The 13,459-nt window shown below is 44.1% G+C and overlaps 1 protein-coding gene across 1 annotated transcript; it reads right to left on the bottom strand.

Moving 5' to 3' along the window:
* Positions 1 to 261: 261 nt before the first annotated feature.
* Positions 262 to 7,500, bottom strand: LOC144094581 (8.6 kDa transglutaminase substrate-like). Its single transcript, XM_077628501.1, has 4 exons — positions 7,363 to 7,500; positions 4,595 to 4,652; positions 1,838 to 1,961; positions 262 to 451 (listed from the first exon to the last, which is right to left on the bottom strand). The coding sequence occupies exons 2-4, from the start codon at positions 4,642 to 4,644 to the stop codon at positions 323 to 325; spliced, it is 303 nt and encodes a 100-aa protein (XP_077484627.1). The 5' UTR covers positions 4,645 to 4,652; positions 7,363 to 7,500; the 3' UTR covers positions 262 to 322.
* Between the last annotated feature and the right edge of the window lie 5,959 nt (positions 7,501 to 13,459).

Here is a 13,459-nt window from a genome sequence, read left to right as displayed (position 1 = left end):
TCTCCTCCTCCTCCTCCTCCTCCTCCTCCTGCTCCTCCTCCAGTACTCTGGTAGACTGTACTGCCACTTGTCAGGTAATTGTGTCCTTTGATTATTCCTTGCTTATCCTCGCGTACCCTACTGCTGATAAGCACATAGCGCTAGTATTCAAACACGAACTTTGCTGCCACATTTCAGAGATAAGAGTTAAATGTGTACGTAAACGCTGATTGAGAGCTCGCTGACAGCTAGGAGCGAAGAAACGTCATTGGTCGGCTTGAGACAACAACCCGAATTTTTGCCTTCAGGGACGCACAATTGTTTTTATTGTGAAGGACGGTTTTCAGCTCGACGGAAGTGGCTTGCACTTTCCCTTTCCTCCGAAGTGGACGCTGCCTGGCTGGTCCAAGAGGCAGGTGTGGCCGTCGGAGCAACGCTCTTGGAACAAAGGAGTGCAAACGTCGCCGGGACACTGAAATAAAGCATGACTGGGTAAGCGTTGTGTTCTTCTCTGTTCATGCCCCTGATTCCTGACAGGAATTTACCATGGCTGCCAGCAGCACAAATGACAGCAATAATCAGCCATACAAACAACATACGATACAGCGTCTGCTTTTGAGGGAATTTAAGTCTGGTGACTCCTGTATTAACGGCCCTTCCGATAAAGGCTAAAATGTTATATGGCGTCCATGTGAAATAATTTTTTCTCCTTTTTTTATTTATATTTCACTGCCGTTTTCGACAAGCTAGGAGGAGTTGTGTCGTTTTATCGACGGTTTTGTGGCTCAGCTCGTGAGCGATGTGTGAACCCTCCTACTTCTTTCATAAATTTTACCATAAACATGCATGTGGGGCATACATGCCAAAATTACTTTTGCAAATTAATAAAAAAAACCGTGCTGATTACTTTCATAAAAACATTAGAAATTAAAATTACACTACCGATTACATTCCACAAAAAGTTATGACACTAAGTTGCAGTACAAGTAATAAATTAATTGCAATTGCTTATAAATTACTTTTTAATTTTCACGCGTACAAAGAATACATTTGACACAGCTCCTACAATAATTTCAGATTTTTAAATTTATTGCATTGCAGGAGTAGCTGGTCTTTAAAGTGAGCGTCGAAATGTTTTCGCTGTTTTGAAGATAAGCTGCCATTTTCCACGCTTAAAAGCCATTCTACTGATGGATTTTAGCGCAACCCCGACTTGTCCAAAAGTAAAAACTTTTTCAGCCTTGGTAATATATGAAATCATAAAATCGCCTATCGGTATGGCTCTGTTCGTACAAAGCACAAGAAGATATGTAGCGTTCACTTTTTCCGCTTGTAAAATGATGGCTTAGGCCGCATGCACATCGCCATTGGCCCGTGTGCGCAAATTCGCCAGTTTGCTATGCCAGGCATTTCGTGCGTTGCGCCTGATTTCGAGGGGCCAGATTAGGCTAATGACTGATCACATCCTTGCCTACACAAAGACCAGTGGTGCAGCCCTAAAAAATGTAATTTTTAGTGTAATTATTTATTTACCTCCAAAATTATTGACTAAAACTAATTTATTACAATGCAAATTCCCATGAAAAGGAATCGAACTACTGTAATCACACTAAAACATTTTAATTACCAGCATCTCTGACGTCGAGGGCTACTAGGCATCCCGTAGTGGACGACTACAGAATAATTTTGACCACCTGGGCTTCTTCAGTGGGCCTTGACACTGCACAGCAATTTTGCATCGCGCCTCCATCGAAACGTGGCCACCGCGGCCGGGACACAAATCCCGAGACCTTGCGCTAAGGAGCCTAACACCGAAGCCAACCGCCACGATGTTTTAAGGAATTCAAACAAAGTTTACCTTGAAGCAAAAGTCGCAGCAGCCGCAGGCATCCTTATAACTTCCGCATGAACACTGAACTGGCCCGCATTTGGTTTCGGAACACTTCACATTCTGGCAGTTTGGGGGGCTAGTGGCGTCAACGCTAGAAAAAAAAAAGCCATACATATGAGAGGGCGCTGTAGTCGTACTTGCGATAGAAGTAATATTATGGGCTCTACGCAGTAATTTACTTTCACCGGTTCCACGCAAAATAGAATACAGATCGAAAGAGTACACCGTAGCCTGGAAAGCTAGTGATGGTTTACAACCACTTTGATCCATGTCGCTGCAGAAACAACGGGTCGCGGTGCACCGAGTTTGCGTACACGTTTCATCAATTCACGTTTCATCACGTACACGTTTCATCGTACTCTTTCTTTGTCCGTGTTTCTGCCGCACTGTTCTGAAAAGATGTGTTACCAACAAGCCCGCTCTTTAGTCCTTTTAAAAACGCAAAGGTGCAAGACCACGTTTTGTCAACATGCATATGCAATCTATTTGGCAGAATACAACTTTAAAAGACTTGTTATATTATTTGTGAATAATAGTTACTTCAAATGTTCGTGTCCTCCCATGAGCCCGTGATTTTCGCCCATAACGCCGATGCCGACAGCGGAGTTCTGCACAACGGGACCTTTAATCGCGTTAAATCAATATTTTTGTTAAAATGGGACGTTACATTATACGGCCTGGCTTCACAAGCCGAGGGCTCTTGAAACCTTCCCTTCTCGCCTTTCGCTCTCTGAACAAAGTCGGCTCCACGTGAGCGCTGAGGCCACCATGATCTGAGTAATAAAACGAGCATCGCGCTGTCTGATGGGACGGAGAAACAAGAATTTCGCCCTTTTTTCTTTTATGACTAGGGTTTTAAACTGTCTCGAGACTCTCCCGCCCGAGTTTTTCTTCCCCCAGTGGTAGCAGTGAACTATGACTGCTTCAAGCGGCCGGTGTTTCATATATATATATATATATATATATATATATATATATATATATATATATATATATATATATATATATATATATATATATATATATATATATATATATATATATATATATATATATATATATATATATATATATATGATGTTAAGGCTTATCTAAAGTTATAGTACCATCCATTTTTTTATCGTCCTACGTAAATAATTAGTCGACATAAATTAACTTTTTAAATATAGCTTGAAACGTTCAAGCGTCAAAGAAAAGTTTGCGGAGCTCCACAAATATTGTCCAACCCGAAAATTTCCTACGAGATAGACTTAGCGTGGGCGTTTTAATTCGGGAAATACGAAAGCCCGCAGAGTTTAAGAAATGCCAGGTGTCAGCGCGCTACGCGCGCTCGAACGCTCCGCGATTACAGCGCTCTCATTCGTGCTTTGTAAAAAACATCGCTCGCTTCGCGCCTTTCATGCTGCATACGACAGAGCTTCGCGTTGTGCTTGGTTCCAAGATAAGCGCCAGTGGGTTCGGGCGGCAGTTGAAAGAAAGGCGGCTCCCGTTTCTGGGGCGATAATTGCGCTCTCACGCTAGCAGATTTCACAATGCGTCGCTAGCCGCCGCCGGTAACGTCACAGCCGAGCAAAGATTGTCGTAAGTGAAGAGAAGGCTCTGGAAATGTTTTTTTTTTTTACAAATCACGGATGAGAGCGCTGTAATCGCGGCACATTCTGGCGCACGGAGCGCGCTGTCACGTGGTATTTTTTGAACTCCGCGGGCTTTCGTTTTTCCCGAATAAAAACGGCCACGCTAAGACTATCTCGTTGGAAGTGCCTGGGTTCGGCATTATTTATGGAGCTCCACAACACTCCTATTGACGCCTGAACGTTTCAAGCTATGTTTAAAAAATAATTAATTTATCTCGAATAATCATTCAAGTAAAAGGAGCAAAAAAATTGTACTTTCAACTTTAGGTATATATATATATATATATATATATATATATATATATATATATATATATATATATATATATATATATATATATATATATATATATATATATATATATATATATATATATATATATATATATATATATATATATATATATATATATATATATATATATATATATATATATATATATATATATATATATATATATATATATATATATTGAACACTTTCAAAATGTTTCAAAAATAGGCTTTTTGGCGTTAAAAAATATGGCTTTTGTGGCATAGTGTTACCAGTGTTGGCAGACAAATAAAACAGGTGGATCACCGTAAAGAGTAGGCTGGTTAACTAATTTTTAATAATGAGTTTTTTAATTAGTAGAGTTTGGCACCTAGTTGCAATATGAGATTTGTAGCCGGTTTTTAGTAATAGCCATATAAGATTTTAGGATTTCGAAACGTGATTACCCTCGCAGCTGTGGCTCGACAAAATTTGGCTGCATCGTGCGAACATACATGCTCATTCTAAACCACGAAGGGAAAGAAACTCCTCCAGTGCGCGTTAGTCGGAAAAGCCTAATTTCAAAAAGCTGCCCACACAAAGCGAACATTTACGATAAGCCGAAATTCGTGCACTTGCTTGTCAAAGTAGCCTACAATACGGCTACAATGACTAACTTTGACTGCAGATTAGCTGACGCAGCCTCCAGCTTCTATACCACTGCACACTTTCGTGGAACTGACGGCAGACAATGCTCAGAAACACGCCGTGTCGTCGTAACATCTGGTGCGCGGAATAGCGCCGGCGCAGCGAACATGAGCGGGCGCAAGAACTTACCACGCGGATACCACCAGGACAACCAAGACAAAGAGAAGAGCGGTCCTCATTGTGATTCCTGCGGGAGACAGGCCGAGAAAAGTAGCGGGCGTTAGTACGCCACCGCGTAACACTAACGGCGGTGGTGCACAACGAGTACGGCACCGCAGACGACAGCCGCTGTGGGATGTGCACTGAATACATCGCGCTGACCAAGGATATCCGCGGGGGCGCCTACTGTCACTGTGGGTTGTGAACCCCGTGTAAATATTTCCTGCCGAATCAGATATTGTGTCTCACAGGTGACTACCGCGCCTACCTGACTAACGTTTCCTTCTAACGAAAGGCTTAGCCTAAATTTTCGCTTTTCACAAATGGTTGAAGGTATATTTCTTGCTAGGGATATTTTGTTTTCAGATAACGAAAGCACGTTACTCAGGGTGCGCTTCAAATTAGATAAGTCAGGGCTTTTTGGAGCTGTTCAATCAGTCTGCCATGCATATTGTAAATTGTCAACCTTTCCTTTTAATGCTTTTGATGTCTCGGGAAAACAAGAAGAAAACAAAACATTGTCCTTGGTGTCGACCAGAAAGAAAGTGACTTTTCAAAATATCTGCCCATCTCGCCGTTGTCACATGCCGAAATACTGATTAACAACAAAGCCGGAAAATATTAAAAACGAAGCAGAAACGAAGCTGGTCTTTCAAAGGCTAAACCAACAGGGTCATTTGATTTTATGTTCAAAGTGGCTTCCTATGTGTTCGCGGCACAAGCTTGGTCTCCTTTGTGAAGTTAACCCAAATGATAGTTTCCCCGGTCATGTGTTTTGTCCGCGCAGCAGGCTGGGGACATTGAGAGTACATTAACTCCGTATGTGTCTGTCACAAATCTCTACAGATTAGCTGAGTGTCAGATACAAAGGACTTTTCATATATGCCTGCTACGTCACTTCCAGGAAGCCGCAAACAGTCTCTGGCCTTTTAGTAGAAAATTGAACAGAATAACTACTGCGGAGAAGCATGAACAGCTCCGCTGACTTTACGAACTACAGAACAAAAGGGAGAGCACAAAAAAAGGAAGCATGAAACGCTTAATGTACTACGTGCCTTTGTTCCTGCCCTTGTTTCTTTTTTTTCCCCGCCCGCAAAATTTAGCGAGGTTGTTTTTAACTCTGTCTCTGTCCAAGACCAGACACACTGTTATTTCTGCATTAGCAGCTCGTATCACGCACAACACGCCCTCTACATCGACCGTGATAAGGCGCGTTTGCGTTACTCCTTGCATCAGAAACACTTCGCCCAAGCAAGTTTAGGGTGTTGTCCTAAAGGCAGCGTCAAAATCCACAGCAAGATTGCTCTTTTCTTGGTCATCATCGAAGCTAATGGATAGGACCAACCAATGACAATCCCCTGCGAGCACATGGCTTTCAGGGCTGACGTTTGCACACACTAGTCAGTAAACCTTGATATTTGTTAGGTACTCATTGTCCTAAAATTAATCAAAGAAAGTACTCTTACTGCCTCTTCTTACCGCTTTTAAGTCCTAATGCCAAAACTGTTCAAAGCAAAACATTTCCTGAAACAAAATGGCTTGTTCAGACCTCTCTTTAATGTCGCATTCATTGTTTTTAACTAGAATGATATTTTTTTCTGAACAATAGACCATATTATTCCCAAAGCTGTTTCGATTGATGCTGATAGAAAAGAGTGAATTTGTCCGCACAGGGCACCTAAACTCGCAAGTGCACAATTGTCTGCTTGTATAAAAGTTGCATTGACAGCGGCTTTTTCATTTTACTTTCAACAGCGGTTAACCTGTGCAAATGAAATGCCTGCCTTCTATAGTCTAACAGTTCCTAATTCCTTTCAATCCAACAACAAAAAATGCACGACATATGCAAGTGAATACGATATTCGCAGTCTCACAATGATTATTTTGGAAATGCCTTCTAGTTCACCCACAAACAGAGAATAAATAAAGCAGCCCTACAAGATATGCCCAGTAATACCAATATCGCACACGGGACTCGCTCAGCTATTCGACTTAATTTGTTCTCAACACAAAACACGGTAACTTAAAGGAATGCGAGGTCAGCCAACGAACATTCTAGGCTTATTCTAGTCAACAGACAGTATTAGTATGCAGTAGGCCGACAATAAATCGAAAATAGCTGCAGCAGCACACGTGGCGTTGGAAGAAATCTCCTTCACTTTTTCGGTAACCTACCGCTGTGGCAAAAAGAGGCATTAAAAAAGAATGAATATGTCCGCATAGGGCACGTGAACTCGCAAGTACACAACTGTATGCTTGTAATAGATGCATTGATAGCGGCTGGTTCATTTTATTTTCAACAGCAGTTAACCTCTGCAAGCGGGATGCCTGCCTTCTACAGTCTAGCAGTTCCTAATTCCTTTCAGTGCAACAACAAAAAATGCACCACATATACTAGGCTTTATTTATTATCTAAAAAGATTTTCAAAATAATCAATGCCAGACTGCGCATATACTTTTCCTTTGTGTTCCCTTGGCTGTCACTGAAAACAGCCTCGCAGCCTAACAAGTTAAAGTACGATGCGTGAAGGCATGGTTTTCTGGTTTTGGAGCAACATGAATGCCTCAGTTTTCCTCTTTGATGCAAAAAATAAACAAAAATTTATACAAACACCACGACACGACGGAAGCATACCCTAGTGCCGCACAACTCTCTTGCCTCCTGTCTGCCGCGCTGCCTAAAGCAACACAGCGCCGACAGGCAACTCGATGCGCATTGGTGCGAGAAGCATCCTCACCTCAGCGAAGCGGCTGTCCGTCCCTTTTGGCTTTCGCTGGTGTGCAACAAACGCCAGACCCGCGGGCGTCTTATAGCCGCGCGGACGGAAGCCAAACAAAGTCCAGACGGCACGTGCATGCCCACGCCAGCTCTGCGCAATGCCCTCGCCGCCTCATTCCGGCCAAACCTGAACCGTACCCCATCCTTGATGTACGTCGTAAACACACGGTTGACGCGTCTTCCTCGAGTCCCTGCTACGCACTTTCCGCGCTCGTCTTCGTTTCTGTCGATGCACCTTAGTGACGTTGCGACTCAAGCTCTGCATTTTTTTTTCTAACCGCAGTGTTTCGACATTGTTTCTTTTTCATTTCCCACTGCAGCGACGTACTGCTGTTGCGACGTTTCCGAACAGGTTCTTCTCTCGGTGCGTTCTTTCGGTTTTGTTTTGAATGGGAAGCTCGGCGGCAGCAGCCAAGGTGAGCTGTCTTTGCTTAGGCCCGAGAGGGCAGAGGTCTCCTTGATAAGGAACGGGCGCATTGACATCCAAACCTCGACCTTGGCACTCAGTCGAACGGCCGCTTAGTAGCGTTTGTTTTGTTGTCATCTACTGGCTTCGTTGAAAAGCGCGAAGGTTAAAGAAGGCTTACCACAAATTTAGGCGATATCTTGGATTGTAGCTGCTATACGCACAGACACGAGTGTTTTCTTATTGCTCATAATACTAACGAACATTTTATTCGTCCTTTGTCAGTAGCTTTTGAAGTATATGATCCGCAGTCAAACAGATATCAGTGAAGTTCAGCATAACTTAGCGGAATCCGGCCAAATCTAGAATCGACTTTATCCGCAGTCACGTGAAGTCCTTACCACATTCCGATTCCAATTTTCATTGAAATTATAACATCCCTGTCTTTCCCTCCTCCTCTTTATCTATCTTTTTTATCATTGAAATTAAGAAAATGCTTATAATTATAAGTATAAAACATTGGTAATTATAATGTATAATTACATTTAGCAAAATTTCTGCTCCGTGACTTCGCAACCGGTGGGTGAGAGGTTAAGTTGGGTGGAATGGCAGATGCACTAAAATGTCAAAAAAGAAAGTTATTGGTCGCATATTCTAAAAGACCGAAACAAGCGATGTGCACAGTGTGCTCTCAGAAGCAGCACACATACTTTCTTTTTATGAGTCACACATTTTGGCTGTATATTGCAAAAGAAACGTAATATTTTTCTTCAAAGCAGCTTTTTCTTTGTCGTTAGGCTTTCTCCTCTAGTCTGAAAATTACACCGCGCAAAGATCCACAGATCTCCGGTCTCGAATAGCACTTCAAACCCCTTCAATCCTCGGTCGTCTGTACATCATCAAATCGCCATTTGGCAGTCAAAGTTATTATAGGGCCCTCACCCGCTGCGGTGTTTGGATGCTGATCTCAAGGTCGCCGACTCTAATCAGTGCCCCGGCGGCCACATTTCGATGGAGGCTACATGCAAAAACGCCCTTGTGCTATGCGATGTGAGGGCACATTAACAAACCCAGGGCGTTTATATTATTCCGCAGTCCTCCACCGCGGTCTCTTCGGGATATCAAACCTCATATACCGACATACAGAGCTACTAAAGGGCAAATTAGTGAAGTAGATGTGCACATCTGGAACACATACACAAAAGTGCCGATCTGACGAAGCCAGCTGGCTCATTGGTTTTAAGCATACGCGGTAGACATGCATACCTCGTATACGATATTCTGCGAGCATGGTCGAATCTTATGATTTCTATCAGCCAGCCTGTTGCACGCCTGACAGCCCGTGGATGCAAGATCAGTGCACGTTTTTGGTGCTACTAAGTCGAACAACAATCAAGGAAATCAGTAACTCCATTTTACCCAATGATTTCCAGCAAGTTTCAAATAAAAGAAGCCTACCTCAATTCATCATTCCAAAGCAGACAGGTTTTCTAACTCACAAAGGTAGAAACTTGGGCGAGTCGGTAACGGTGATCCATGGAAAGTGAGAGTAGCGCAAAGCGCCTGTGTTGTGTCTGTCTTTCTCTGTCCCTTTGTCCCGTTTTGCGCTACTCTCACTTTCCAGGTTTTCTAACAACCGCTACCGATCAGCACACATGTATTAACCTTCTCCACATGCCTGGTTCTTCTTACAGCGGCATAAAAGTAATTCTCCTAGTCTTCTCGGGGAACCTGTGCTTCATCCTGAAGACGGTGAGCTGTATGGAATCCGGACCTCTTCACAATCTATTTTTATTGTTTTTTTTTGCACACTGATAATGAATGATTCAGGGTTTCTTGCGCCACTTCGAGCAGCGTGCACCCACTTCGATGCAAATGGGAGAAATTACAATAACACGTTAGGCAACTTAGCAGCCAGCTGGAGCTTTTCCAAGGCACTCGGTGGTACTTTCTTCTACCCCCTAATAACTTCTGGCTCCGCTACTTAAGAAATCCCCCTTATTTTTTCAGCCTTTTGGTTAAGATGTGATCCGCCATGAATGACTGAATTTTCAGGACACAAACGGCTAACAAAGCAAAGTTCATCGAAGTTTCCGCACCGATTCTGCCATTTTGTGTGTTAACGTGATTGCCGTCTCGAGTGGTGTCGTATCGCTTGAGAAGAAAACTGGTGCCGCTGGAAGCACAGTCTATCAAAGGCATTTTGGAGCAATCTTCAGGACATGTCAGGCGCGTATGCAAAGTACTCAAGTCCGAGTGGCGCTGGTCCTTTCGTTTGCGCTCTACTTTTGTCCTCGTTCGTCGCGCTGTTTTCATTACTTGGTTATAGCGAACGAACAGGTGCCGTAAGCTCGCACCCGGAGTCGTCCAGCAAGCTCAGAGCCCGAATAGCGTCCTTAAACCCCCGTTGCACCATCCCAGAAAGAACATTGCGGACCAAAAAGACAATAAAAAGGCGGCATTGTAACTCTAGATAACCGCCGGCCAAGCGCACACCGATGGCCTGTACAAGGCCAATCACTGTAAGCATGTGTGACGGCTGTGCAAAGCGTCTACAGTTGAAGGAGAAGCGCGGTTCGCCCGAGAAAATGGCTGCGGTGAAATCGAAGTTGCTGCCTATGATCGGGGATAAACCAATGACAGTGATCTGAGAAGTTTGAACGCTTTGCGGGCACTGCTGCTCATGGATTGTGCGTCGCCTTTCGACCACCTTTCATGTGCTACCGTGAGCATACAGCGAGCAGACTGATGATATGTTCTGTGCACACGCTTGCTGCGCTACCTTCGTCGCTGCATGGGATCATTAACGACAGATGACATTGTCGGAGACCCAAGGAATCAGACGCACGTTGATTGGTTTCGATTAGTGATTTGTGATTTGTGTCGATGCAGAGTTAGTCGGATGTCACCTGAGATGACTTCGTTGGTACGCACGCACGCCGCCATCGTGGAGACGTGCTCTGACGAAATCATCGTATGAAAAGTACTAGTAGTCTCCGACCGCCAGGGATCTCTTCAAGGAAGCCGATCTGCACCCGCGATTAGTTACGAGTATATCGTGTCCCAAAAGAAGACTGTTGGCAACAAGGGTCTCAGCGAGAGGAATATGACAGCACTGGAGTTCTTGGAAAGTGACGCGATAGGATCCGCTTTGAAGAAGTAGACGCGCATAACATACTTTTAAAGAAATAAACACTACTTTTGTCGCACTTGTCTATAACGCACGTCAAAGCGACGGCGCGAACTTCGAAATGGGGATTACGAGCCGGCCAAGGTGGCAGCGCGATGCGGCGCTCCTCGGCGATCCCGTAGAAACAACGGCGCCTGCACAATAGCTGGTTCCTCTTTATTCTGTGACCTCCCGTTCACCCAATCCTCCACTCGGCAGCGTTTACATTTACTTATCGGATTGGGCTGAGTCAAATAAACCCCATAAACAGCAGGGCTGGCTGAACCCGACTGATACGTACCGCTTGCACCAACCGGAGGAAAATTCGAGTATATGAGCCGGCATGCCGATTCGACCCGCATTTGTGGGGTTCATGTAGAGTCCTTTTTATCCTGCGCCTGGACTTCTGTAATTTGCATTGGCATGAATACTAATGTAACTTTTCTAACGCTAATGTGCGGCGGCCACGGGCAATCTTTAAACACACGGCCTCATGTACTGCACGACAAATGCCATTACCACTCATCCACCGCAGTGGATATCGTAGTGAGTGATGTAAAAAGAAAGAGTATGAAAAAAATTAGAACCACACGGAGAGATTGGCTTTTACGCCTTATTTACTGTCCCGCACTCTGATGCGCAGTCCTCGAATGAGGCTGTTTACTCTGCAAACAAGAGCAATCTGGTGTCCCAGCACGCGCGTCGCCTTCATGCTCGTGGTGTCGTGATCCTCGGTGATCCTCCTGCGGCTGTGCACGACGGACATCGCGACGGCACATGGTCATTTGAAGCGCAGTCTATGCGTCGGTGTTCCTGGCGCCTATTGACAATCCCGCGCCGCCGGATAAAATGCGAGACACGCTCCCGACGACTTCGCATCGCTCGGCGCTTCCACGTCGCGCGCCCAAACTAGTATCGCGTGTGAGCGTGCTTCAGCGCCATTTATGCGAATCACGCCTCAACTATCCATTCGTTATTCACCATGGCACCACAAAATGATGGAAACATGGCGTCCTTGAGAAGAAGACTCTACGAAGCTGCGCTGCTTGCACACCGCGGACTCTGAAGCTGTTTTCTTTCTCACGTTAATTTTAAGTCTTTTCTTTTTCTTGTTTTCAATGTGCAAGTGTTGGTATAAGCAGCTGGATGTGGCACTAAAAGTAAGCTTGCTTTTTTTTCGATAAGTAATCATTCAGCACTTTGTTCTTTGTATTCAGATACCTGGTGGCTATTTTTTTGTTTTTATTTACTGCATTCGATTGGACATTCTCTGAACGTAGCAACTTTTGTCTACTTCTTAGAGCAAAACAAAATTTACAGTATCTTTACTTGCTTGACTAGTCAAACAGGGGCAGAAAACCATTGGTTCCGAATCTCAGGCCCGGAACAAAACCTTAATTATGCCGCAATTATGATACGTTAATCTGCAGTTCCACCAAAGGGCGGTGATCAGTTTTTGCAAATCCGTGCATCTACAAGCAAAGAAAAAGGAAGCGAGGCTATTCTAAATTCACTTAAGTATTCATCAGGTGCCGCACACGTAAAAATATTTACGAGCTCCGACAAACTACGTGCACAAAGAACACAGCGCGATAAGGCATTTCGCTCCGGTTTAGTAGCTTGCCTGATAAGTGTTCTAACCGTCAGTATCTCAACAGGGAAAAAGCAGTTTTGAAAGTTAAAAAAGCGAATTTGTAGTTCAGATCGTTTATCCAGGCGGGCCCTGGCAGGCCGTATACTTATCGCTTTAGGTTGGCGTTGTAGTTTAGATACCCTAGGCTGTGCTCACTAAACGCAGCTTTGTGTACGCATAAAAATAGTTTCCAACTCATTGCTGGCATCGCTTAGGTTTGTTGAATAACTGATTCCTTATATGGTGTAATGGCTTCAAGCGACCACGTAACAAACACTACTAAAAGCCTCCTAAATGGTAAATGGCGTTTGGAACATTACCGTATTTCCAAATTCAGTGAGGGTACCAGCGCAATTGTTCCTGTTAACAGTAGTTTTCACGGAAATAAGGCCCTCACTTTCTTCATCAACAAATTTAAAATAGTCTCAAGTTCGCCAGGTTTAACACATTGTGCGGATGTGTTTATTGTTTTAGTCATTTTATTTTTAGAGCCTTTTATCTAAAGTGGCATGCTACATTTGTGCAGCGCAAATTAAAAAGTGATGAAGTAAGCACATATGCTTCAGTAGTCAACTCGCGTCTTTATCTGGTTTTTGCCTCCTTCGTTTTGCTCTTTCCGCTGCATTTACCTCCCCTTGACATGCTACGATCACAAAGAGGCTCCACCCTCTGGACGTCACTTCACCCTTTGAAGTCATCGCGTTCCAAGCGCCTCTGTTCGGCCTTCTTACTACACCTGCCGGCCTGTACCGGCCCGCAATGTTATCCTCGTTGCCACAGTCATTCCCACCGGCAATAAATCAGGAGCCGTATTTTGTGATGGTTCGCACGTAATTCATTCTCTCGGT

Source organism: Amblyomma americanum, chromosome 6 (genome assembly GCF_052857255.1).
Source record: "Amblyomma americanum isolate KBUSLIRL-KWMA chromosome 6, ASM5285725v1, whole genome shotgun sequence".
Lineage (NCBI taxonomy): Eukaryota > Metazoa > Arthropoda > Arachnida > Ixodida > Ixodidae > Amblyomma > Amblyomma americanum.
The sequence above is the reverse complement of the archived record's forward strand: the minus strand, read 5'-3'. Positions and strand labels throughout refer to the sequence as shown.

Coding starts and splice junctions, on each gene's coding strand:
- LOC144094581 (XM_077628501.1), bottom strand. CDS start 4,644: ATGAGGACCGCTCTTCTCTTTGTCTTGGTTGTCCTGGTGGTATCCGCG. Junction 1,962..4,594: donor GTCCTGGTGGTATCCGCGTG/GTAAGTTCTTGC, acceptor TTTTTTTTCTAG/CGTTGACGCCACTAGCCCCC. Junction 452..1,837: donor GCTGCGACTTTTGCTTCAAG/GTAAACTTTGTT, acceptor GCTTTATTTCAG/TGTCCCGGCGACGTTTGCAC.